Genomic DNA, 26,765 nt, shown 5'->3' on the forward strand with positions numbered 1-26,765 from the left:
TTTCTCTCACAAAGGTTTGTCTTTATTACAATAGAACATACACTTATATACATGAGACAGCAACGTGAAAATGCATGGATGAAAGGAGGTGTGCTTAGAAGCATTTCCTGTGAACAATGGAAGGGCCGGCCTCATCGTACTCCTGCTTGCTGATCCACATCTGTTGGAAGGTGGAGAGGGAAGCCAAGATGGAACCACCAATCCAGACGGAGTACTTCCTCTCAGGTGGAGCAATGATCTAAGGAAATGTTAAACACCATTTAATCAGAATCAGAATACTTTAATCCCTAAGGAAATTATCTGGGTTACAGTTGCTCAAGGTCAATAACAGTAACAGACTGAACTAATTAAATAATTCAATATATTACAAAGTTTACGAAATAAATGTTCATGATGTGTTAATTGACTTCATCCATGAGTGTATTTACTTAAAACGTCTGCAATTCTCTCACCTTGATCTTCATGGTGCTTGGTGCCAGGGCTGTGATTTCCTTCTGCATACGATCAGCAATACCAGGGTACATGGTGGTGCCACCAGAGAGCACATTGTTGGCATACAGGTCCTTACGGATGTCAATGTCACATTTCATTATGCTGTTATAGGCAGTCTCATGGATACCAGCAGACTCCATACCTGGTGGAAAACAAGTAAAAAGATTAAAAAGGTGTTTTGTAACATAGAAAGAAACAGCGTAACTCAAGCATCGAGACTGAACTCACCAATGAAAGAAGGCTGGAAGAGGGTCTCTGGGCAACGGAAACGCTCATTACCAATGGTGATGACCTGACCATCGGGCAGCTCGTAGCTTTTTTCCAGGGAGGAAGAGGAGGCAGCAGTGGCCATCTCATTTTCAAAGTCAAGAGCCACGTAACATAACTTCTCCTTGATGTCACGCACAATCTCACGCTCAGCTAAGGACCAGAACGTTTAGCTATTTAGGAAAATCCAATTCATACATTTTTAATACGCAAACTAATTAATCAAGATGGCATAGTCCTACCAGTTGTGACAAAGGAGTAGCCACGCTCAGTCAGGATCTTCATCAGGTAGTCAGTAAGATCACGACCGGCCAAATCCAGACGCATGATGGCATGTGGGAGAGCATAACCCTCATAGATGGGAACATTGTGTGTTACACCATCGCCAGAGTCCAGCACAATACCTTTAACGAGCAAATAAGAGCAGCAGTTCAGCTATGTCACTCATCACTCACTATACAATGTTGCTGACATCACTGAGAACACATGCTGCTGTAGGGGGATTAGCACCTCCACTTGACAAGGAGACAGATGACAGACACAATAATAGTGTAAACACACACATCATACACATCTCTTGCTTAAGTACTGGATCTGTATTTTACATTCTGGAATAACTGATCTCAGACTCAAATAAACACCTGGAAAAATGATTGAAGTTTACTGACCAGTGGTACGGCCAGAGGCATACAGAGACAGCACAGCCTGGATGGCCACATACATGGCAGGAACGTTGAAGGTCTCGAACATAATCTACAAGAGAAAGCAAGCAGAATCAGAGGGAGAAGAAACACACAACTTACGTATAAATGGGGTCTAAAACAATTGATTAGTTGCTTTAAATACCTGAGTCATCTTCTCCCTGTTGGCTTTGGGGTTCAGGGGAGCTTCAGTCAGCAGGGTGGGGTGTTCCTCAGGAGCTACACGCAGCTCATTGTAGAAGGTGTGGTGCCAGATCTGACCGAGGAAAGAGAAGAAATCTGAAATAACTGGATAAGCAACAACCTGATCTTACTAACGAGGCACCAAATGCTCTTATAATGGCTGTAAAGATAAAGTGGGGTGTAGGTGAAATTGCACAAACCTTCTCCATATCATCCCAGTTGGTGATGATGCCATGCTCAATGGGGTACTTCAGTGTCAGGATACCCCTCTTGCTCTGGGCCTCATCGCCTACATAGCTGTCTTTCTGACCCATACCCACCATCACACCCTGAAAAAAAGACACATGAGCTGGAGTATAAAACACATGAAAACAGTTACCCTAAACATATTTTTAACATTGCACTAAGATAGTTTTTTGCTTGGAGCATACCTGGTGGCGGGGCCTTCCAACGATGGAAGGGAAGACAGCACGGGGAGCGTCATCTCCAGCAAATCCAGCCTTGACCAAGCCAGAGCCATTGTCGCACACAAGGGCGGTAGTCTCATCGTCGTCACACATGATGAGGCTTTACTGGGGTGATCTAAAATTTGATGAGAAGGTTTAGGCTGGTTGTTAGGAGCATCTGCCTAAATTCTCCGTCATGTAAACTAAAGATGTGTTATTGTTGAACAATCACTGACTTTATTGTTGGAGCAGCTGATTAAATGAGACCCTTTAGAGATAGAGTCAGTCACTCGTGTGGTTAATAGATACGTATTAGCTGTGATTTAACAGTCCTTTGAAGAGCAGCCAGCACTATCTGATAGCTGTTCTTATGGTATTATCACTTGTGAATACTAACACAACTCAATTCAGTGGGTGCTACAGAGCTAATTCGATGTGGATGGATGCTATTTTTGTCCGACCCTTGTCAGAAACCCCTGATACCATATCTCCACAGCCACGATTGTTCCTGGGGTATCTAAGAGCTGCTGAGGTAGCACCAAAAAGGGCCACAACCGGGAGACCTGTGAGCTATTTTAAGCTCAGCACCCCCACAGCCGTTAACAGGGTTAAACAAGTGACACATTGATCTCTTGCTATTTCAGGTCAGAGAGAAGTGCCAGGCCAGCACCCATCTGTCTGTACGCTGTGACACTCGGGTTTTACTACTTGCTTCTGTGACCCAGCTGCCTCTAAACCTAAGCCACTGAGTCACTGGTAAATTTAACCAACATCCTCTCAGAGTTGCACTTTCCAAGTACTACTCTAGTGTGACTTTGTAGTGTATCGGTATACTTTGTGAGACTTTGCACACTACAAAGTGTACCGATCACAGGAAAACACATCACCCCACTGTCAGTCGTTTGTGGCATCACATGCAATCAAACCATTTTAAGCAAAAAACAGGTAGAAATAAGACCAGCTTTCACTGTGCTCCACAAATCCAGTCAGTGATTCTAACTTCTGAGGACGCTGAAATAACCTAATCTATTCTCTCATAAAAGTAAAAAAAATAAAATCCTTCATTTCAAATAACAGGTAGTAACTTTCCTGAAGGCAAAAAGAAGGCAGTTGCACAAGCAGATACCTCTTCAGTGATTCAAAGAGACACACTTTGAAATGTACTCACCTAAGCAAGCTGGAACACAGATGCTTCCACTGGGATGCAGGGTCACAGTCAGAGGATCCCCTTAAATATGCCCCACAATGGGTCGAAGGACAAGGGGCGGGGCTGAGGGTTCACACGAGTCCAAATAAGAGCTGCCAGCAAAAATCCTCATGCCCTTGGAAATGTGTGTTGTTTCACATACATGGAAGAGACTTCTCTACAGTGCACTCCTACTCGCTCACAGTTTAAACATGACATGTTAGTTGAGTTACTCTTGCTTTTCGGATGCACCCAGAGATGACTATTGATATGAACCACTGAAAATCTTTTTCAAAAACTGGTGTAGATGGTTGTTATATGTAGGTCTTTAAAAAAGCTTTTTAAGATAATTAAGCATTTTTCTATATTGTTACTAAAACTATATCGGATGTCTTTCTTTATATAACTATACTGTAGAACAAGAGTAATAAAGGAAAGGAAGAAAGGAACATAAAGCATCATCTGCATTTTAGTTACGGTGCAATCTCTTAATAGGTCTCAAATAATGTCAAAGTCTTGATAATATATCTGTATAATATTTGAAATGATGTGTTTCCCAATGTGGAACTAATACAACTCATCCCTCACAGGTTTTGCTGATCCATCCAGTCAAGACAGCGTGACTGGTGTCTCGCTAAGGAGATGAAAACAACCACTCTGCTGGTATGTGCACTGAGCCTCCTCAGTGTGTGGAACAGCTGATGGTATTGCCAGAAGGGCTCTATCTGATCTGGCTCTCTGTGTCAGCGCTCCATCATGATTGGCTCAGCTTTCTCCTTATAGGGTGATGGTGAGGAACAGAGTCATTAATGAGCAGCCACTGAGGTTTCACAGCTTGCAATGAGGAATTCCATATAAGTGCCACTCACTGCTTAAGGTGCATTTTCCTTTATGTCCACTGAACCTTGTGATGTAATATTTTCACATCTGTGAATGAATGATACAAACATTTGGCATAATCGTTGGTGTAGCACAAGAATGTTCCCTTTGGGATTTTTCTGTATCTCAGGAAATGTCACTCATTTATTTGTAATGATTACAACAATAATTAAGTAAATATAATGAAGAATAACTCTGATCTAAAAGAGAAATATGTGCAGTATATGATAGGTAAGGGAATGTGAGAGCATTCTTCTGCTCCACACTGCCCCAGCAGACACAAGTGCCTCCTATTTATAGCTGTACTCCACAGATAGGAGCTGGATGCAGACGAAGCATCACATAGTTATGTGCATGACAAAGTGGACTTTTAATAGAAGACTGGATTTATATTGTTTAGATACAAGAAAGTAAGGGGTGTGATTCACAGTAAAAATATAACAAAGGGCGACAGTTACAGAGCAAAATTAGGAAACAGAATTCAGTCTTGAACTGTGAGGATTATAAAAAACTAAATAAAGAATACCTCAGGTGTATTTATGGGTGGAGAGGGACATTATGGCAAAACTATCACTCCATCCATTCATCAGTCTCACGCCCAGTTTAGGATCACAAGTTAAACTAATGTACATGTGTCTGTGCTTTGGGAAGAAGCCAAGGTTCCCCGCTCAGCAAAAAACTACAAATCCCTTTTCAGAAAACGTGGAGCGCTGTGTAAAAAAAATAAATAAATAAACAACTGAGTGAGGTGCACATTAATGAAATCCGTAATTCGGACTGTGGAAATATATCATGTGCTGAACCTGGGATTTTTATTTATTTACAACCCAAATCCCCCAAACTTGGAAAACTGTGTGAAATTCAAATAAAACCAGTATGCAATGATTAGCAAACTTTGGAAACCAATGTTTTATTCACAATAAATCCTCGAAAACATATAATTTGTTTAACCTGAGACATTTTACCATTTAATTAAAAACATGCATATACGGGTTTTAGATCAACATATACCTCCATGCAGATGACGCCTTTATAAGGAAAGCGGTGCTCACACTCAGTCGAGTGCATTAACACATAGCTACAGTTTACCCTCTTCATTTGTTATGACTCGTGGGCTGTACTCAGTTTTCCGCACTTCTTATGCATTCCGGCATGTACCGTTCATTTCACTGCATTCCCCTCATTTTAAGACCTACTGATGACTGATACGTCCTCATTAAACCTTAGCACTGAAAGATGGTGTATTTCCTTTTTTAAAGACTGTAACTTAAACTGATAAATCACATATTAAACTACATATTTAAAAAATGTTTATTAAAACTAACCAACATTTTCCACCAATTCAATTCAAATTCTTTATTGTCCCACAAGGGGAAATTCCACTCTCAACAGGCTTCACACCGAGACCGTGACGATTACTGCTCTCTGGAGGCCTTCTTCGACACGGCTACGTGATGACGTTTCACATGCGACACGCAACCTACAACAGGCATGCGCCAGATACAACGTTGTTGTGTTCGTCCGTCGACTGCGTGGTAAGTTGGCGTTCACTTCATGTCAGGCAAGCTGAGTATCTGCGGAGTTTGGAGCTTACAGAGTCGGGGGAGCTGAGTGCGGTGAGTGCGGGGCTGGAGCTGCGCGCTGAGCGGATCCGCTTCCTCCTTCTGTTTGACGGCTGTGGGCGTGCGGACGGGGAGACTGCCATGTAGCTGAGGCAGAAGAATGAGCAGTCAGCGCACTTCAGCGGACGGGACAGACGACTACGCGGTTCAGCAGGAAAATGAACTAGAAGCCCTCGCGTCTATTTTTGAAGATGATTTCAAGGATCTGCGGAGCAACGACCCCTGGAAGGTAGATCCACCTTCTATCTGCGTGCAATCCTCCACTTCATGTTAGCGGAATGCAGAGGACTGCCAAGTGTTTGCATATACGAGTGTTAACTGGAGTAAACTGCGGTGCAAATCAACGAGGCTCCTTTTGATTTGGTTTTCAGGTTAAAAGGCCACCAGAGGTGTACCTCTGTCTGCGGCCCAATGGGCTAAACAACGGACAGGAGTGTTACGTGACCGTGGACCTGCATGTCAAATGTCCTCCCACGTATCCGGACGTGTGAGTACTGGCTCCCTTTCTTTGCCAATTCTCCATCATTGTCGCTGCACTGCAAGGTGTCCATTCACATACTGCCCATCTACTACAGGGCAGCTCAAACATGAGGTGCACGGGCCAGAGTTGGGCCTGGCAAAGACTCCAGTCTGGCCCACTGGGCAGCTTTGGAAAATGTGAAGGAATGCACAGATTTTGGAATTTTATTTGATAAAGTTTGCAGCTTGCAGAAGAAAGAATGAAGCTGGCAAAGCTTTGACGACAGCTCGCTTTTATTTTAACGGTCTCTGTGCAACTCCCACTGAGTAACACGTGTTTACAAGGCAACGCTATTGTTGCCACCATGCTCACCCTTATTTATATACTTGAACTTACACTTGCCCTCTTTATTGGATTATCTATTGTACATTTTCCCACTTCCAGTATTTTTTTTTTTTTTTCACAATTTAAAAATCTCAGACAATACTTGAACATGAATATCGCCAAAACTATGAAAGATAAAAGTCTTTCTTTCCATAAAAGGGACTCAGGATCTGTAATTTGGGACGTATGGATCAAAAATGGCTAGAATAGTGACTAAATAGATAAAATATCGAAATTAAATACCATTCAAGCAGTCCTGTAAAGTCACATATTTTAGCACACACTAATAAAAATAATTATCACATTGCAAAAGACTAGTGACAATCTTTGAAAGTCCAAATAATGCTAAATAAAACACGTGCAGTACTTTTTAACATTATTGCACATTATCCTGGGAGAGCCTTATGGGTCAGGTTACATTTAAAATGCATTAAGAGGCATTAAAAAGCACAAGTATCTGTTTAAAAGAAATCGTACATGCATATAAATATAGCAGAACAGCTGAGAGTTATGAAAAACATAACAGTAGTTCATCTCATGAGTAGGTCAGCTTAATGCCATGACTACCACAGGCAAGCAGGGATGTATTTTTAATTATTATGTCTGACTAACTTGACATTATTGGGCACTAACAGGCCTCCAGAACTGGAGCTGAAGAATGCCAAAGGCCTTTCAAAACGACAACCTCAAAAATCTCCAAGCTGAACTCAACAAGCTGGCGGCGGAACAATGCGGAGAGGTGAGCATACACTCGCAGACGCACGTGCAGTCCCATGTGTGTTGAGATTTTCATTAACTTATTTATCTGTGAACTTAGGTGATGATTTACCAGCTAGCGGATCACATTCAGGGTTTCCTGAGCGAACACAACAAGCCTCCGTCGCGCTCCTTCCACGAGGAGATGCTGAAGAACCAGCGGAGGCAGCAGGAGAAACTAGCGCTGGAGGAGCAGCAGAGAATGGACCAACGACGCAAGCAGGAGGAGGAGATGGTTAGGACAGGAGGAAGAAACGCTGATTAGGCTGCAGTGTAATGCCCAAGTGATTTGTGTGGTCCGGTCACAAAGGCTACAGGATGGCTTCATGTTATTCATTCACAGCCTGACCGTCTGTGATTTCTAGAAACAGTTCAGGCTGATGATTCACTCTTTTACTAGGAAAACTGGCAAATTCCAGCTTTCTCCTGTTGTTAGTTGGTTATGAATAAATATTTTTGTGATGATGATGATGATGATAGAGGTACTATTCATGCTGTGTCCTTCAATTTTTTTAGGCCAGATATCAGCTATTATGACTTTAGGACTATAATAGGAATATAGCATTTATCAGTTGACGTGGAAAACATCATTTTTAAGTTCCTTTCATGGGAGTTTTACCACAAAAAAGGCAAAGTATCTTAAATTAAATTCTTAATTGGAGCAAAATCTTTGACACTGACAGTTTAAGTAAGCTGCAAAAGGTGTATTGTGATGGAATTTTCTTATTCCTTTAGGAAAAAGAAATCATGGCTGAAATCCAAAGGAGAGAAGAGGAAAAGCGAGAGGAAAAGAGAAGAAAGGAAATGGCTAAACAGGTGTTCTCGCTATTTGATTTCTATTTGATTCACTTGATTTCGTTAATCATCAGTAAAATCACACGGATTTTATAGATCGCAGTCAGAGCAACCCGTATAACTAAGCCATCAGTATTGTAAGTGACTCTTTGAATGGCTTTCTATTTGCAGGAGCGACTCGGGAGCATGGAGCATTCGATGTCTGTGATGGGGAAGAGTCCACCCAGCCCAGGAGGCGCAGCTTCCGAACTGTTTGAAGCCAAGAAAGCAGCTGGCAATCGCCGTCGGACTACCTCAAATTCCCGCCACAGGTACACGTCCTACATACAGAAAAAGCTTCTCATGTTTAACAAAGTGCAGTAATAATGCTTAGATATGTCTCCTTCACCAGACGGGACACGGTTAATGAGGACAACAGTCGCCCGCAGGAGGTTCTTCACTTCAGCAGCAATGTTTTTGGAGAGCTTGCTGTGCACCAAGGGAAAAGCTTAGGTGAGGGCCATCAGACTGGCGCTGCCAGCCACGTGGCGAAAAACGTAATATGTCTCTTTAAATGTATTTCTTTTTTGGTGCGTTTCCGACAGGTGTAAGTGAACGGTTCGGTCGTAACATTTATTGCGGGTTTGAGGTGAACTCTGGCGATTTTGCTGTGATCTATGAGTGGTCGTTGCAGTGGAACAAAAAGATGAGCAAGTTCTTCACCACCCAGGAGAGAGGAAGGATTGAAAACTGTAAAAAACAGGCAAGTAGAGAGGAAGGGGGGCTTTTTATTAAGAATTTGCTGATTAAATCTTGCATTTTAACTCATAAAGCCTTTACGAACATGCATGCTTAAAGCTTGGCACATTTCAACTTGCGTTGTGCAGATCCATGCAGCAGAAAATGAGTTTAACTCCCTGCTGCGGCTGGAGCACCCAAACTTGGTGCAATACTTGGGGCTGAGCGTGGTCGAGAAGGAGGAATGCATCGTGGTTTACATGCTGGTGGAGCACGTGGCCGGGAACAGCTTGAACCAAAGCCTGACCGCCCACGGCCCGGTCCCTCTGGATAAGCTCTGCCACTACACGGCCCAGCTGCTGACCGCTCTCGACTATCTGCACTCCAACTCCGTGGTCCACAAACAGCTGGGGCCCTCCAGTGTGCTGGTGGACTCCGAGGGGAACATTCGAGTGACCGATTACAGTTTATCAAAGAGGTTTGCTGACATCTGCAAAGAAGACTTTTTCGAACAAGCTCGCGTGCGTTTCTCCGAGGAAACGGCGATGCCAACGAAAACGGGCAAGAAAGGCGACGTGTGGAACCTGGGACTGATGCTGCTGGCTCTGAGTCAAGGCAAGGAAGTGAAGGAGTATCCGGTGACAGTGCCGAGTAGCCTGCCTGCTGATTTTCAGGATTTCCTTCAGAAGTATGTATCGATGAATAATTCCTTATAATGTTGTATATTTTTGTAGTTTTACTGTTAATCTCACTACATAACAAACAATTTCTGTTTATATTGTTATAATATAACAATATTGTTGTCACCAACTTATAATGCAAATGAACAACCTGTCTTAGCTGACAGGTGTGACACCCAGTGTGGTCTTCTGCTGCTGTGCCCCCTTTCAGAGCTGCTCTTCTGCATAAGTTGGTTGTAATCTGTGGTTATTTGAATCACCTTTGCCTTCCTGTCAGCTCGAAACAGTCTGATCATTCTGCACTGACGTCATCGAGGCATTTTCACACAGAGAACAGCTGTTCTTTGGAAATTTTCTGCCTTTTGGACCATTTTCTGAGTTCCCAGTAGAACAGCAGACTCTGAAATATTCAGAATAATCAGCACTTCTGGCACAAGAAGCCAATTCAGAGTCACTTAAATCACAAATCTGCTGTTCAGTTTAAACTTAAGCGTGTTATTTTGACCACATCTGCATGCTGAAATGCATTATGTTGCTGTTATAGGATTGGATTGGCTAATTATATATTTGAGCTAACATGCAGTTGAATCGGTATACCTAAAAGGTAATCGGTGAGTGTGTGTTGATTTGAAAGTATTAACTTAATAAAAGTGTATAAATCGGTCTCTTATAATATCCCAGAATAAAATGTGACTACACTAAAATGTCTTGTTTTGCTGCGACAAGCCTCCAATTTGTTAGAATATAAAACGAGTAGAAAAGTTGAACAGTTCTTGGATTTAATATCTCGGGGCGATCAGATGTTTGGCACGAAAGATTGCTTAATTTAATTTTTCGATCACAAAAATGGTTACCAGATGCTTTGACTGACTAATCAATCAACTGTTTAAATCATGGGAGCTCAAATTTTGTGTTGCTAAAAAACAAAATGAACAAAAAACAGTGACTGCCTGCAAGAGAGGAGGAGGACGGGCTATTCCACGCAGTTTGCTGTGGTCTGATTTTCAGTAATGATAAACAGATGTGATTTGTTGTAAATGGGCTCAAACATGCAGACACCCTGATTTGTTCCTTTGGGTCTTGGTGTTTTGCTGTCTGCTTGCACTGCAGCCTGTAGAGTAAGATGCATTGCTGTGCAAAAGTCTTGAGCTCACCTATCATTGCTTTATATTTTGCAAGGAAACATACATGGAAATGCAGTTTCCAATTCTAATGAGCTGGAAAATCAATATTTGGTGTGACCACGTTTATTCTTCAACACAGTCTGAACTCTCTTAGGCAGCTTTCTTCTTGTTTCTAGCCTTCAGGAATAGTTCTCCAGGCTTCTTCAAGGACGTTCAGCGCTCTTCTTTGAATATTATCTGCTTTCCCCCCCATTCTCTGTCAACATGATCCCACACTGCTGCAATAATGTTGGGGTTTTTAGGCATGCCAAGTCTTTTTCTTTTCCCCTCCACTTGTTTCCTAACATTAGTTTTTTAAGGACCGATGCTGAGATACAAAGTTTTTTTTATCTTTAACTAATAGATCTTTGAGAATCACCTTGTTGATGCAAAAATACAGTTTTATATTTATTTTATATTTTATGTCTGGAAAAAGTTTCCTTTTTTTTCTTTGCCAGAGAAATGGGAAGATTTGGAAGTAACAAAGTGGCTAAAGATAAAGTTTTCTTATGGTGTTAACACTGGGCCGTCCCTCGAGTTAGATGCCTTATGCTTGAGTGATTCATAGGTCAGTGTTGAGCAACTTAACAAAAAAAACTTTAGAAATAGGGAGGCACATGGACTGGACTTGTAAAACTTTTAAAGATCATCAGAAAATCAAGAGAACTATTTCTCAAGACCATTTAAAAAAGAAAAAAAAAAGTCTGGCTCCTTGGAATAAATTCTGAAGAAATGAAGGGTTGATCACTTTTACACAGTGCAGTATATTTGTGCAACAAACGTGTTCCTGTTCTTTTGCATGTGCCAGATATTGCTTAATAGTGGGTTTTATGTGTCTTTGCGTTGTAGGTGTTTATGTCTGAATGATACTGAGCGCTGGACAGCTCAGCAGCTCTTGGACCATTCTTTCCTCAAGCCTTCCTCGCCTAAGCACCTTTCACAGTACCAGGACAACAGCCCAGAAGGTGACAGTGACACAAATGGAAACAGATGACAAAAAATGCAGTGAAATTGTTGTTGGTTTACAGTGTAAAAGTTGGTGTTGAAAATGTTTGAATAATAATAAAAACCCCTGTCTTTTCATCAGAGCAGCTGTAAATTAGTCCAAAAATTAACAACGTTCAATTCTCTCTCTTTTCTTTTTCCCCTTTTTTTGGATTATTATAATTTATTTTTTTATATATACTGAGGGAGTGCTTGCATTTAAGGAGCCGTTAACAGTTTTATATTTCTCTTCTTAAAATTGCTCAAGATGTTGATTTGTTTGCCTCTCAGATCTAGCTGTGGACTTTGCGTCATCAGTCATCCCCCGGAGTCACATCCTCAATGCTCCTTTCAGTTCGGTCTTGCAGCACAGGCAGATTTCTCGGTTTGTCTCTGAGTTTGAGGAGCTGCAGCTTCTGGGAAAAGGAGCTTTCGGTGCTGTAATTAAAGTGGGTTGAAATAGTTTACTTAGCCTGTGTGAACTTTCTCGCTCGTTTTATCTGGCAGTAAAGTTTTTGTGTTTTGTGTTTTGCCCGCATCCAGGTTCAGAACAAACTAGACGGTTGTTACTACGCGGTGAAACGCATCCAGGTGAACCCAGCCAGTAAGCAGTTCCGACGGATCAAAGGCGAGGTGACGCTGCTGTCGAGGCTGAACCACGAGAATATCGTCCGTTATTACAACGCGTGGATCGAGAGGCACGAATTGCCCGCCACAGGCGTGCTGAGCAACACCGACAGCTCCGAGCCGCTGAGCTCAGCCGACAAGGCGCCACAGCGCAAAAATGCACCGGAGCGCCTCAACGAGCTCGGCCTGCCTGACGACGTGGAGGACATCGCTCCGCCTCCCGCCCTGTCCAGCTCAGTCGAGTGGTCCACCTCCATTGAGAGGTCCTCCAGCGCAAGGTGCAGCGGACGCCAGTCCAGTGATGATGAGGATGATGACGACGATGATGAAGAAGATGTCTTTGGTGCCTCTTTTTTGTACGTTTTTTATTTTTCCTCCAAAGCACGACTTACTCCTCCAACTGCTCATGCGTCACATTCTTTTTCTTTTTTTCCCACTCAGGCCATCAAACAATGACTCAAGGAGTGACATCATTTTTGATAATGGAGATGAAAGCATGGACGAGATGTCAAAGGTTCCAATGTTTTCACTTCATTTATTAGTTTTGTTATGTTTGTTAGCGTTTGGCGTGGTGCACCAACCAGCTGGTGTTTCCTCCCACAGGTAGAGCCAAGCAAAAGGCCAGCGTCCGACACAACGGAGAGCACAGAGTCAGATCGGCACCTCATTACGGCACATTACCTGTACATACAAGTAAGCTTCCCCCACGTGCTTCACTTTTACCAACAAAGATCTGTTTTACGTCTAATCCGAGGTTTCCGTTCCTGACAGATGGAATACTGTGAAAAGAGCACTTTACGAGACACAATAGATCAAGGCCTGCATCAGGATCAGAATCGGTTATGGAGGCTTTTCAGGGAGATACTGGACGGCCTTGCTTACATCCACGAGCAGGTATGGAGCGGCTGTACTGATTGGACGGAGTATAACTGTGACTAAAGCCAAGATTTGAATATCTTATGTTCCCCCTTCGTTCTAGGGCATGATTCACAGGGACCTGAAGCCTGTCAACATCTTCCTCGACTCACAGGACCACGTGAAAATTGGCGACTTCGGCCTGGCTACAGATCATCCCGCTAACGTGGTACGCATTATTACAGTGTGGTGTGCAGCTTTCAGTTTCGCTCTGCTGACAGGCGGCACTGATTTTTGAATCATTGTTTTGATTAACGTGTAAAACTCCTCGTGAAGCTCTTATAACTTGTTAAAGCAACTGTTTATCTCTCAAAGGCTGCTGGGACATTTGAGGTGGAGGAGAGCGGCTCTGCGGTGATGGCCAAACCGGACCCAACAGGTGCAAGAGCGTTTGAAAACACGGTTTCTCATAACACCTTTGATAGCTGTGCAATAATATTCCTGTTGAACTGGCGCTCTATATTGATTTTGCATCACTGTCTCCAGGTAACATGACAGGGATGGTCGGTACGGCCCTGTATGTCAGTCCGGAGGTTCAGGGAAATACAAAAGCCACATACAACCAAGTAGGAATTTAAAGATTCACTTATTTGTCTGGACGCATGAGAATTAAAAGTTGCTAAAACTTGTTATTTGAGAACGTCTCGAGTTTTAAAGAACTTTTTATTCATGTTCTTGTCTGCAGAAGGTCGACCTGTTTAGCTTGGGCATAATCCTCTTTGAGATGTCCTACCGGCCGATGACCACGGGGGCCGAGCGCATCGCTGTCCTGAGTCAGCTGCGTGGGGTGTGTTTGTGTCAGAGCCTGAGAACAAGCTGGGTGGGGGGGTTTTGCACCTGGTGCCTTACTTACATGATTTTCTTTTTTCCCTTCATATTTACAGGAACCCATCATCTTCCCAGAGGACTTTACTTTACGTGAGCAAGGAACACAGGTGAGGGTGACTGTTGCACAGCGCTTTCTTCTCCTTGTATAAATCTCAGTCTAACAGCGGTCTGTTTCTCTCTCTGCCTTTTTCTTTATGTCTACCAGAAGAGGGTGATCGAGTGGCTGCTGAAGCACGACCCGGCTCTTCGGCCGACTGCCCTGGAGCTGCTAAAGAGCGAACTTCTGCCTCCTCCCCAGATGGAGGAGTCGGAGTTGCACGAAGTGCTGCAGCATACCATGGCCAATATCAACGGCAAATCCTACCGCACCATGGTGGCCCAGCTGTTCGCCCAGAACACCTCACCAGTCATGGATTACGCTTATGATATAGACCTCTACAAGGTGAGGAGCTGATTGAGCTGACCAAGCGTTTGCCAGTGGATTTTATTTTACTGTAGCCGTTCTTCATCTTTGCTGGATGTCAGATTAAAACTATGCTGGAAGATTTTTTTAATATACTGTTTTTAACAGCTGTGATTCATGTGAGATTTTCAAATAATGTGCTCAGATGGTGTAACAGATAATTCCTATTCAAAGCCCAGCTGAGTTGAAAGTTGATATTAGGCAAATAGGAGGTCACTCACCTGCTGTTCAAGTGCTCTATTGGTAAAAAGTGCCCAATCAGAAAGATGGATTAAAGGGAGTGGGAAGGGAAGGTAAAGTAAACTTTTTTTCTTTTTTTTTTAAGATAGTAGAGTAAGCAGTATTAGCAGAGGGGTTGTTAATCACTTTCAGCAAACCTATGGTTAGCCCTTACCCTTTTATTACATATACTGCGTGCAATAACTTATCCTCTCCCAGTCATCTGCCCTTCTGTCCACCAGAAGGTAGGAGGTGCTAAAGTGACTCTTTTCATGTTGAAGGTTGCCGATGCCTAGGGTAGGATCAGTGTCACTACTAGGGATGGGTACCGGTGTCCGGTGCCATCGGTTCTGACATAAACGGTAGTAACCAGACCAAAAAGCAGCGCACATTTCGGTGCTTTATTTCGGTGCTTTTTTTTTCCTGAGCTGTGATACACTTCTAGCCAATCATTTTACGTTTCCGAGGATAGTAGGCGGGCCCAGGTACGTACGTTCTTTTAGAGCAGAGCTACAGATTAAAAATGACCAAGGCGAAGCGGTCAAAAGTCTGGCTGCACTTCACAGCAAAAGATGCAAACTCAGCAGCAACAAGTGCTTTCAGCTGATACTGTGATACTGTCAAAGGAGGTAACACCTCAAATCTGATGAAACACCTGGCGACGCATAGCGTTTTTTTTAAAAGCCGAGAAATGCGCCGTATTTGATAGCTTGCTGTGAGACCTCACACCGAGCGCATCTACTGCGGGTGTGGTGCCTGTTATCGGACCCGGAGTTAGCAACATCCCCCAAAAACCTGAAGAGGAGAGTCCTGGCCCCTAGCCCTGCCAGTGTAGCAGAAATGATGAGGATGATGATGCAGCAGCAGCCGTTCTTCTCTGCGTGAGTAGCTTAATGTTGTTCGTCTAGGTACCCTTGCCCCTGGAGGGGGGAACTGCACCCAGACCCAGGTGGTGTTACCCTTTTCCCTGCGGTGGGGGGAGGCAGACCGCCCCGACTCCGCAGCAGCAGGGAGGCCCCACACTCCAGACCGCAGTCGGACGGCCAACTCCTCCTCCTAGCCCCCCCGCTCCAGCAGGCCGCAGAGAATGGGGGTGAGAGAAGACTCCAAACCTCCCTCCACCCGCTCATTGTAGTGTTGATGCATGTGTGTTCTAAGGTGCATTTAAAACCCAGGAGGGCATGGAGCTACCTGCCAGAGAGCAGCAGGTAAGCGCATGGTCCCTCCTGCTGGCCCTCAATGTCTACGTGTATTTAAAATTGAGAGGTGGGCAACGACGCCAGGGGTGAGGTGTACACCCTGATGGTCTTTTGGAGTCCGTGTAGCGTGCCCACCCCCAAGATCCTATATGTATGTGTAATGAGAGTGTGAGTAATGTGAATGTCTAAGTTGTGGGATAAAATTGAGGCAGAGGCAGCCAGAAGGGGACGGGGGGGGGGGGGGTAGCCTCCTCTGCACCCTGGTGACATACCCCTACTCCAAGGCCCTGCATGTGTGGGTGGTTGTGGTGGAGCGGGAAGAGGGAGGCAGTTGGAGATGGGGAGGGAAGGAAGGGAGGGGCAAGTGACCCCTCCCTGGGGCCAGCTCCCCCGCTGACCCCAGTAGGCACCCCCATACTCCGCGACCCGCCAGGGAAAGGGGGCCCAGGCCCATCCAGACCGGGGCCCAGTGCAGCAGCGCCTCCCGGCCCCACAGAGCCCGGGACAGTCCACCCAACCCCACCACAGAGAAAACTGCACCCACCCCACCATCCACTCATTTTCCAGACTACATGAGACAATAGACGCCCAGGCTGAGATCTTCCTCCACCTCTCCTGTATCTCCCCCTCCTGCAGAGAGAGTTCCTGAAGAGAGGAAAGCTCCTGCAAGATGTAACAGCCTCCCCCACCAGTCCAAGAGCCCCCCAGGTGGCTCGACGCACCGGCGGCACCCTGCGCCAGGGCCGGGCCCCCATGCACCCACCCGCCCACAACCCCGGCAACACACCATTGTCAGATCCTGCCTACTCAACGTGTAATTTACGTTGAGTAGGCTAACCACGTCATTACATTAATGCATGTATGCATGCATAAGGTGAACTAGCAAACATCATCATAGCTACATGCGACTGTCTTCTTGTTTGATGGCAGATGCTCCCTTCACCCTGGCCAAAAAGGCTAAAATGACCAAAGAAAAAGTGGAAAACAGCTAAACATGAGAGGTTTTTGGACAAAGTTTGTGTTTTTTCCATTGTTTAAGCACTGCTTCCAGCCAAGAGTGATACCATAAATCCCCTATAGCTGCAGAAAAGGCTAACATTGTTATCTTTTTACAAAAAACCAGTTAAACATGAGAGGTTTTTGGACCAATTTTGTGTTCTCCATTCTTTAAGCACCGGCACAGTTTCAAAAGTACCGGTTTGGCACCGGTATCGGATAAAACCTAAACGATACCCATCCCTAGTCACTACTAGTAGCATGAGGTGATGTCTGGACCCTACAGAGGTTGTACAGGTGCTCCAACTCGTCCAGAACGGCACATCAATATGTGGCGTTGCCAGGTTTGGTGTGTCTCTCAGCACAGTCTCAAGAGCATGGAGGAGGTTCCAGGAGACGGACAGTTACTCTAGGAGAGCAGGACAGGGCTGTAGAAGGTCCTTAACATTTTTATGGTGATGAGTTATCTGGATGAAGTCGATGGACCATTGTCAGATCCTGCGCTGGTGCAGTGGCTCCTGGGTTCTTCCTAGTACACAACAATACCCAGCATCATATGTCGAGAGGATGCAGGCATTTCCCAGAGGATGATGGAATTGATAACATGCTCATATAATCTAAATGCAATAACGCATCCCTGGGACGTTGGTTTCAGTCCAACCAGCGCCACCAAGTTGGACCTCAGGCCTAGAGCTCAGTTATGCCCATATGTCATCTCATTAGGAGCACGCCCCAGTGTTGTCAGGCATAAGCACACATGGTCCATGCATGCTAAGTGCCATTTTGAATTGCTGCTGTTAAATTTCAGCAAAAATGGGCTAGCCTGCTGCATCACTTTTCACTTTGATTTTAGGCGTGTCGTTGAATTCAGCCCACTGCAAGTTGATCATATTTATTTCTTACCCGGTCCGTATCAGTGTACACAGCTAGCATGTTTTTCCCATTGAGATTTGTTGTGTTTTTAAAGTGTTCCTTTAATTTTTTGATTCGTGTTTATAAGATATATACATACAAGTCCAAGAGTATGGATTATTAAATAACATAATTGCAAACCTGTGCTTTTTCAGGTCACAATTCATACTATCTGTCATGTTTAAGTTGTAAGGAATGCTTAACCCTCCTGTTATGTTGGTTTCCAGGAACACCAATTATGCTCCTGGGTTCATTTGACCCGGGGCAAATTTACCCATCCAAAAGTGTCAGAAACACTGGCATTGATTATTTTACAATTTTCTTTTATAATTGTGATTTTTTTTTCGTTTTCTGTAGTGATGCAGATGACATGTGACATCTCTTTTGTTCTGGGTCAATCCGACATAACAGGAGGGTTACATGGAAGAAAATCCACTTCTTCCCTTCTCTACCTCTAGATGGCACTGTAGGCAAAGGAATAGCTGCACTCTTTCTTTCTAAGCTGGCTCTCTCATCTGGTCTATCACAGATGAGCACAAGGCCTGTTAGTGCTTAGTCGATGTCTCCTGATCCCTGACAGAGGCTGTTTGTTTGCTCTCCCTTCAGGGCAGCTTCAGCTTCAACAATGCCAAATTGCAGCAGCATGTGTACGAAAGCATCACCAGGATCTTCAAGAAGCACGGTGAGTGCACGTGTCTGTCGAGTGCGTGCATGTGAACGCGACCTTTGTTGACACTACGTGGACTCCTTTTTAAAGACCCCAACATCTGCAGCAGTGAGAGGCGGCTAAACAATAAGCGTACTGTTGGGCAGCACAGATTCTGTGCATGTGCGAGTGTTGTTTTTGGGCACGTTGCTGATGATGTCCAGCTGTACTTGTTTGTTTATGCGCAGTTTGTCTGTTCACATGCATCAGTTATCACAGGGTCAGGGTCATTGTGGTTTATGAAGATGGAGCAGCAATGTGTTTGATTTCAGGTGCCGTGCGTGTCCAGACCCCGCTGTTCCTCCCCAGGAACAGGAAGTTGTACGATGGCATTGAGCTGGCCTGCTTCATGGACCATAGTGGAATGCTGGTTACGCTGCCCTATGACCTTCGCGTGAGTTTAACACACACACGGAGTCTGGTTTACGTGTCCACACATGCACACAGAGCGCCAATTATAAAACTATTTACATAGGAACATGCAAACACACACACAGTGTGAGGCTGCAATCAGCAGCCGCCTGAAGATCCCGCTGCCTCAGGAACCCCGAGGACCAAATGCTTGTTTCCACACATTGATTGATTACAGCCTGGTATGCACAGACTTCACTGTCTTTATACAAGTGCACCCAATGTCTCAACTCTTGTTTGTTTTTTTCCTTCTTTAGATCGCGTTTGCAAGATTCATCGCTCGCAACAATGTAACACATCTGAAACGGTAAAGTTTATATTGAGAAGTCATTTTGACCATTTGTGTGCACACAAGTAATTATAATGATGCTCGTTTATGAGGTAAATCTTTTCATTTAAAATGTTCTTAAAAATATTTTATAGAAAATGTGAAAGAAAAAAACAAACGTAATTTGTGTTTTAATGTGTTTAAAGAAAGTTATATGCATTTGTGTCTGCAATCAATACTTTATCAAGCCCCCCCTCCTTCTTTAAACATACCGGACTGTGCAAAAGTCTTGAGCCACCCCTTACTCTTTATGTTTTGCTTGGAAAATGAGAAATAGGGGCAGCGGTTTATTGAAACATTGCAACATGTTTATGAAAAGACTCAATTTGTTCACTTCCAATGAGCTAGAAAGTTATTGTTGAACACAGCCTGAACTCTCGTAGGTAAGCTTTCTTATTCTTTCTTTACATAGTCGTCAGGAATAGTTCTCCATTCATTTCTAAGGACATTCAAACCTCTTCTTGTTGGTTTTACAGATGGCTGTAGACACTCACATTTGTCTTAACCTCCTCTGTACATATTGGCTTTGATTTGAACTAAAAGTTTCTCATTTTGTATCCATAACTCTATAAAACCTGCCAAAGATTTTCAGTTCTGTTCGTGTCATTTGGTAAACCTCAGGCATCTCTCCATGTTTCCCTTCTTTAGGAATGAGCATTTCTACCAAGTCCTGTGTCGAGTCTTTATTATATTTTATTTGACATGATTCTAAGATACTGTTCATCTGCTGTAGATTTTTCTTTTTTTGGCTTTTTGTTCCTCATCGTTTTAAGGACACACTGTACATCATGCAGACATGGCGAGTTTTGGTATCAGGTGATTTTCAAAGAGCTATTATTGGTGCAAAAAATGTTTTATGCCCGTCAAACTGTTATCTTTAGTATTTTTGATAGATTCAGCTAAAGAAATGGGAAGAAATTGTATCTTAGGGTTAAACAAAATATTCCTCTGAAAGCAGTCAGGTACAAGAACGCACAGTGTTCCTTTTTATTTGTCGAGTTATGTTATTTTTCATTACCTCGGTAAACCTTTAACCTCTCCACTTTATAGCTGAAAGTAATGAAACTCGTGGCTGTGCTCACGGGTCGTGTTAACACCTGAAGCGTGTACCAAGTAGGTTTTTGTGTATCTGTTGAAAAAGCCTGTTTTCATGCTGGACGTGTGTTTCTCTTCATCTCTCTTAAGGTACAGCATTGAACGAGTGTTCCGGCCCAAGAAGCTGGACCGCGCACACCCGAGGGAGCTCCTCGAGTGCGCCTTTGACATCATCACTCCTGTTAGCAACAGCCTGCTCCCTGAGGCCGAGATCATTTACACCATCTCTGAAATAATCCAGGAGTTCCCCGTGCTGCAGGTTACACGCACAAGCTGCTCGTGTTGTTTTTATATTTTTATGTTTTTAATCAGACTGTTGGGTCAGATCCACGATTCTTAATTATTTTTCTGACAGATGCCGTTAGCAACACCTAACCAGTTGGGGATTTTTTTTTGGTCCCCCCTTACTTCCCACTCACATTCCTAACATTCCAAAGTATGTGTAAGCCTGACAGATTTACACTGTATTTATTGTTTATCTAGTAAATCTGTTATGCACCGCTCTGTCAACTTCCTTCCCTCCCTTCCAGTACAGTCCATTTCCTGTCCCGATTCATTCCATTGCCCCGTCAGTGGCACTACTCTTCGCATGCTTCATGAAGCCAGTCCAACTTTGTGTCTGGCCTCGTAGGTCTTGTTTCTGATCCTCTCCATCGCTCGGCTCTTTGTGTAAAAGCTTTTAGGAATCTGTGAGTCAGAAAGAATGAAAGGGAAGCCGGACGAGCGGGTCATTATTCATCGCAGTGCTCATTGTGAAGCAGTGCTTTTAAATTTTGACTGTAATTGTGTCTGAGAATGTTGAAGGTGTGTTTGTGACTGCAGGAAAGGAACTACAACATCTACCTAAACCACACCAGCTTGTTTAAGGCCGTCCTGCTGCACAGCGGCGTCCCGGAGGACAAACTGAGCCAGGCCTCTAACATACTGTGTGACCTTATGGTCAGTCCGGGTTACACATTGCACGTCTGTTATTGATATGCTTCTTTGAGCAGATGCAGTCAGTAAGGCAGTCGTGACATTTTTATCACCTTTTTTCTTTTGTTTTCCTTTTTGTCTGCATCTGCTCCAGAGTGAGAAACTCACCAAACGTGAAGCGGAGGCAAAGTTCTGCAACTTTTCATTGTCAGCCAACTGTGTGAGTGTCCACCTGGTGTATGAACCTTCTGTAAAAAATATTCAGCACACTTGTAGCACATGTGAGAAGTTTGCATTCAAGGCTTTGTGCCAGACTGGCTCTCTAAGGTATGGTTGCAGCCTTTCAGCAGCTGTATTTGAACTCACACGGTGTCCTGAACCTGAGCTTGTAGTTTTGCTGTCTACCAAACTGCTACTGAAAACTGAAAAGAGAGCTTTCTGGCAGAAAGTCACGGAGGGAAGCTCATGCTCAGTCACACTGACATCTCTGCTCACCTCTCGCTTTCAGTTGCAGACTCTGTACAAGTACATAGAACAGAAGGGGAATCTGCAGGACCTGGTGCCGCTGCTGTCATCACTTACCAAGCAAAAAACTGCCGTTACCCAGCTGGCCAAGCAGGGTCTCAAGGACCTGGAGGAGCTCACTGTGCTTCTGCCCAAACTTGGAGTTAAACTGATGGTGATACAGATTCTGGAGGATAAGGAAACACCTGCTGTATCTGCTTTACTTTGTTTAGCTTTTTTTTTTTTTTAAATAAAGCTGTATCTCCTTTATAGGTGGTGATCAACTTAGGCTTAGTGTACAAAGTGCAACACCACTCAGGAGTCATCTTCCAGTTTGTGGCTTTCATCAGGAAGCGCAGACGAACCGTACCAGATATTCTGGCAGCCGGAGGACGCTACGACCACTTGGTAGGCTTTACAGTCATTCCACAAAGTAAAGCCAGGCCACCACTAATATTAATCACATGTAGCTGTTTATTTGAAAAACATGGGCCTATATCATGCAGTTTGCTCCCTGCCTTTCTAGATCCTGGAGTTTCGTGGACCGGTTTCCACAGGACCCGTCCCCAGCGCAGTGGGGGCCAGTGTCGCCGTGGACAAAGTCTGCGCTGCTATAGTCAGCATGGAGGAGCCAGTGAGAGACACAGACACACGCTTGAATCTGACATTGCTAATTATTATAATGAAGGAGCAGCAGATGGTTTCATATTTAATGATGGCTTCATAGAGCAGTCGGGCTGCCACACAGCTACTTTTAGAAACCTGTTAATAACTATGATCACCGCTGCTCCCGACTCCACGGAGTTATTTTTGGAGGTGCATCATTTTCTATATTTTAGATGGAGATTGTGAAATGATGTGCCCCGAAAGCTTCGTGCACATATAAATACCTGGAATGACTCCTTTGCTGAACACATAATGCTTTAACTGCAGCTCCCTGCTTCTATAATATTAGACTAAATGCATTTGCACGTAGTTGCTTTGCGCGACCGTATTTGTTTGTCTTCGTATCAGCCAACAGTGAGCTCCTATGATGTGCTGGTGGTCCCTGTGGGCCATTCTTCGATGTCCAAAGCCATCAGGGTTGTTCAGAAATTGTGGAGCACCGGCATCGCTGCAGACATCAACTACGATGTTTCACAGGTTAGTCGTCTTTAACTGGTTCCACTCATAAAACCAGAACAAACCAGTTTTGATTTAAAGGTGAACCCTGAGACCCCCTCATGGAGTGTAGTAATCTCATCCCTCCTATAGAGGGCAACACTTGACTTCTATTTTAAAGGAAAAACCCTCACTTGTTGCCAGCAGCCTTAGTGTGACAGCAAGTAGTAAAAATGGTAAATACGCCACAGAATGAGCTTTGTGGCTGCTTTTCAAAGAGCATTACTGGCCATACTGGGGCAATATAATGGGGCAATTTCTACAAACAAAGACAACATATGTTAAACACACTTCTTATAAAGTCTTTTGATGAGATCTTGTTAGCAGTTTGAGAGCTGTGATCGGATGATAGCCGAGCTGACATCAACCCCCTCAAAGTGAAGCCGTCCAGAACTTCGCGATGCCACGGCTCCGTCACATTCTTCACGATAATGTGACCAACTGATCTCAGTCCCCTTTGTGCACGTTTGCATGAACGGCCTCTCCGGCATAGCTGTGTGCCCACATTTTAATGCCCCTCCTGTTTTTTCCTGCTCTGCTCTTTATAACCTATTGTTGTCTTAACTTTCCACTGCTGTGGTGAGTGAGTGTTTGCTTTATAGCGGCTTTCATTGTCTTATGTACCGGCACAGGACACCAGCGATTGGCCCCTCTGTTTTCTTACAAGCAATTAGGAAAAGTTGAGTTTGGATGAAAGCCAAATTATCAAGTGTGTTTTTGTAGATTATGTAAAAGTTTGAGCAAAAGTTTTGAGCCACGTCGATCTGTGTTACCCGTTTCTGCGTTCGCACTGATCTACGAATCGTTCAAGCAGAAAAAGACGCCTAACTAAAGGGATGAACCGGTGTTGTCTACACACATAACATGTAATTTAGCAAAGAACCAATTTGAAATTGTATCTTTAGACGCTGTCACAGAAACACATCATTTCTTTGTTTTCTGTAGCTAAATCTATGAAAAACCGGCATTAAATAGTAATTTTTTACCAAAAAGGTGAATCATTCAGAGCTGTCAGCTGAAAACTTGACATGTGCGAGTGTGTCTTTAACACAGATTTGAGGAAACTCACCAAGTGGGGGACAATAGTTTTTAGGGCCCTCGCATCTCTCTGCAGCAGATCAACAGTATCTCAAAGCCACGTGCTTGTATGGAGGAGATCAGGAGAGCGGTACAACAGCAAGCACAGCAGAGGCTCTGTCATGGCTCGCGGCTGAATCTTGGGGATTTTGCAGAACAGTACAGTCACATTTTGATCCACTATTGCAGTTCCATCTGGAAAGCATCTAATTGATAACAGCTTCAGTTTTTCAATAATGACAGTTATCCCAAACCCACTGCAGTAAAAGCATACATGGAGAGAAAAACACACAAAGGAACACGGAGTCATGGATTGGCTTCCCCAGAACCCGGACCTCAACATTACTAAAGCAGTGTGTGATCATCTTAAAAGAGAATGAAATGAAAGGCAGCCGACTTTCAAAGAAGAGCTTTGAATGTCCTTCAAGAAGCCTGGAGAAGTATTTTTGAAGACTACTTAAAGAAATGATGAGAAACTTTTCTAAGAGAGTTCAGGCTGTGTCGATGAATAAAGGTGCTCACACCAAATATTATAACTTTCTAGCTCATCAGAATTGTACAAACTCTGTTTTTACCTTTTTATATGTCGTATTTCCATGTATGCTTTAATTAATCACTGCACCAGTATAAAGAGTTAGACGTGGCTTAGACTTGAGCACAGCACAGTTACCAGAGGAGACCTCGTCCAAACCCGCTCGGCTGTCATTGCCGCTCACTAGGCTTTTGTTAGCGCTGTTCCCATGCCGGCCTCTTAACAGCCCTTAATTCATCCTCTGGAGACGGTTCCACTCTTTTAGTTTTTATTAGACAAATATGGCAAACCCCTTCCGCAGGCAGGCAGCCAAGTAGTGGAGCTGCCCATCTGGCTCCAGCCAATAACTTACCTTTGACATGATTTGATCTGTCGGTGTGAAAGTTGTAAGAAAAATGGAAGTGTAAACGCTCGTGTGATGACAAGGAAAAGTGACGCGCATAAACATACACCTGCGGTGCGCTGTGCTGGGGCTTTGTTCCGCACCGCCAACAGTTCGTTTAGCCCAAACTAAAGTTAATCAGAATGAATTAGGCCGACACGAATCGCAAACATACATGTTCACTGTTACGGTTGAATGGATTACCTGGATGTACATCAAAGCTCATGATCACTCTTCTAGTTCTAAGTGAAACTCAAATGAACGAGTGCCACAATAGGAGAATTTTAAAGCCTCAGCTTGGTGTTCAGCGGTAACTCAAGCATGCTTTTCTCCCTTTGTTTCAGAAACTAGATCAGTCAGGGTTGAAATTGGCAACCGTGACGCTGTAATTATGTAATTACTGTATGTTTCCAAGCCTAATTTGTGATTCTTAAGTAATTAATGAAAGAAAAGCTTGTTCTCAGAGAATTTGGCCTCAAACAAGCCAACATCTTCAGCATGCTACTTCATTGGTCAACATATGTGTTTGATTATGTTTGACCATTATCATCATAAAGGTTTAATGGAGTATAGCTTAGCTATGCATTTAAATTTCAGCTTGTGTGTTGAGAATGATGATTATTGCCTCTCTGTGTGTTTGTAGTCTCAGGACACACTGCTGGAACACTGCAAGCTAGGCGGCATCACATGCATGGCCCTCGTCTCTGACAAAGAGGGATCCTATGTGAAGGTAAGCACCATCTGTGCACCATCCAAGCACATCCACTTCCCAGCAACACACTCAGGATTTGAGTGAAATGAAATGCTGTAGAAACCTGCCGGTAGCATTGCAGATTGTGTCGCTTTTTCTGTCCTCCAGGTAAAATGGTTTGAGAAAGACAGACAGTTGGAGAAACGGATTCTTGAGTCTGACTTGGTGGATCACATCATTCAGAAATATCGGTACAAATTCCTCGATGAGAGAAACATCAGGTAAAAAAAAAAAGGTTTTGGTTTAACGAGTCGCTCAGATGTGTGTGAAGGATGCAGAAGGGGTTTAAAAAATGTCTTCCTTGTTCCTCAGCAGAGAAATCTCTGAAAGCACGACTCTACAGAACCCCAAAGGATCACTGCTCACCAGCACAGGTACCACGCTCAGCTTATTCTGATGGTCCTCTCATAGGCTGTAACATCACACGGCATGAAAGCATCACACACTTGTGATTTGACTCTAACAAATCGCTTTCCTGTGGTAAAAACGTGTAAATTAGACATAATTTCAAAGTATTTCTTATGATGTTGGATTTCCTTTTTGCTATTTCCCTGATTTACACAAAGTGTGAAATTGTGCATCAGAGTGATCAGCTCAGTTATTAAGATTCACACCCTTCTGGCACAAACACGCTCTAATTAAACTGAACAGCAGTTGAAACCAGAGCTTTTTTTGTATGTGTGCGATTAAACACTCGATTTTGGACATTTAAAAACATTTACAGTCGGATAAAACGATTCATTTGTCCCGTTTACTGTCCTCTGATTCCAGGGTCTTCAGAGCAGCATGGAAGCAGCACCTCCATAAACATGAACGTGAGCCTCATCAGCCCGGAGAAAGTTTCTGCCAGCGCCAGACGACGCTACGAGACTCAGGTTTGCGATCTTTGTAACCGCGTCTCAGGCATTTCTCCAGAGCTGCGTTTCTCAGTATTAGTAACTTCAAACCTCTAAAATGGGTTTCCAGGAAATTTGCTGCTGTTTCTGTTTCCTATTTTTCTTTGTATCCATCTGCCTTAGACGTTCCTGT

General features: G+C 43.8%; 2 protein-coding genes across 3 annotated transcripts in view; one reads left to right on the forward strand and one right to left on the reverse strand.

The window, feature by feature from the left end:
• LOC120740389 (actin, alpha cardiac muscle) lies at positions 1–10,840 on the reverse strand. Of its 2 annotated transcripts, XM_040042736.1 has the most exons (11): positions 10,828–10,840; positions 3,439–3,448; positions 3,258–3,280; positions 2,075–2,225; positions 1,844–1,972; positions 1,606–1,716; positions 1,428–1,512; positions 1,002–1,163; positions 721–912; positions 453–634; positions 1–238 (listed from the first exon to the last, which is right to left on the reverse strand). In XM_040042736.1, exons 4-11 carry the CDS (start codon positions 2,201–2,203, stop codon positions 95–97), a joined length of 1,134 nt encoding a protein of 377 aa, XP_039898670.1. In that variant the 5' UTR covers positions 2,204–2,225; positions 3,258–3,280; positions 3,439–3,448; positions 10,828–10,840; the 3' UTR covers positions 1–94. The 2 variants fall into 2 exon arrangements, with proteins under 2 accessions (XP_039898670.1, XP_039898671.1); XM_040042737.1 differs by lacking the exons at positions 3,439–3,448; positions 10,828–10,840 and having other exon boundaries at positions 2,075–2,215; positions 3,258–3,286.
• The window catches only part of LOC120740385 (eIF-2-alpha kinase GCN2-like), a 27,167-nt gene continuing 6,022 nt past the window's right edge, over positions 5,621–26,765 (forward strand). The window contains 36 exon segments of the mRNA XM_040042722.1: positions 5,621–6,005; positions 6,148–6,263; positions 7,256–7,295; positions 7,297–7,359; positions 7,438–7,611; positions 8,112–8,192; positions 8,343–8,482; positions 8,563–8,663; positions 8,756–8,913; positions 9,038–9,576; positions 11,581–11,696; positions 12,007–12,164; positions 12,259–12,698; positions 12,784–12,856; positions 12,946–13,035; positions 13,114–13,236; positions 13,322–13,426; positions 13,573–13,636; positions 13,744–13,823; positions 13,943–14,044; positions 14,142–14,192; positions 14,291–14,527; positions 18,481–18,556; positions 18,853–18,974; positions 19,249–19,298; positions 20,505–20,673; positions 21,237–21,353; positions 21,484–21,549; positions 21,838–22,008; positions 22,107–22,241; positions 22,360–22,467; positions 22,848–22,976; positions 25,629–25,715; positions 25,845–25,957; positions 26,052–26,110; positions 26,508–26,611. Of these exon segments, the coding sequence (XP_039898656.1) occupies positions 5,877–6,005; positions 6,148–6,263; positions 7,256–7,295; positions 7,297–7,359; positions 7,438–7,611; positions 8,112–8,192; positions 8,343–8,482; positions 8,563–8,663; positions 8,756–8,913; positions 9,038–9,576; positions 11,581–11,696; positions 12,007–12,164; positions 12,259–12,698; positions 12,784–12,856; positions 12,946–13,035; positions 13,114–13,236; positions 13,322–13,426; positions 13,573–13,636; positions 13,744–13,823; positions 13,943–14,044; positions 14,142–14,192; positions 14,291–14,527; positions 18,481–18,556; positions 18,853–18,974; positions 19,249–19,298; positions 20,505–20,673; positions 21,237–21,353; positions 21,484–21,549; positions 21,838–22,008; positions 22,107–22,241; positions 22,360–22,467; positions 22,848–22,976; positions 25,629–25,715; positions 25,845–25,957; positions 26,052–26,110; positions 26,508–26,611 (4,686 nt within the window). The 5' untranslated portion in view covers positions 5,621–5,876.

Source organism: Simochromis diagramma, unplaced genomic scaffold (assembly GCF_900408965.1).
Source record: "Simochromis diagramma unplaced genomic scaffold, fSimDia1.1 OVJJ01000304.1, whole genome shotgun sequence".
Lineage (NCBI taxonomy): Eukaryota > Metazoa > Chordata > Actinopteri > Cichliformes > Cichlidae > Simochromis > Simochromis diagramma.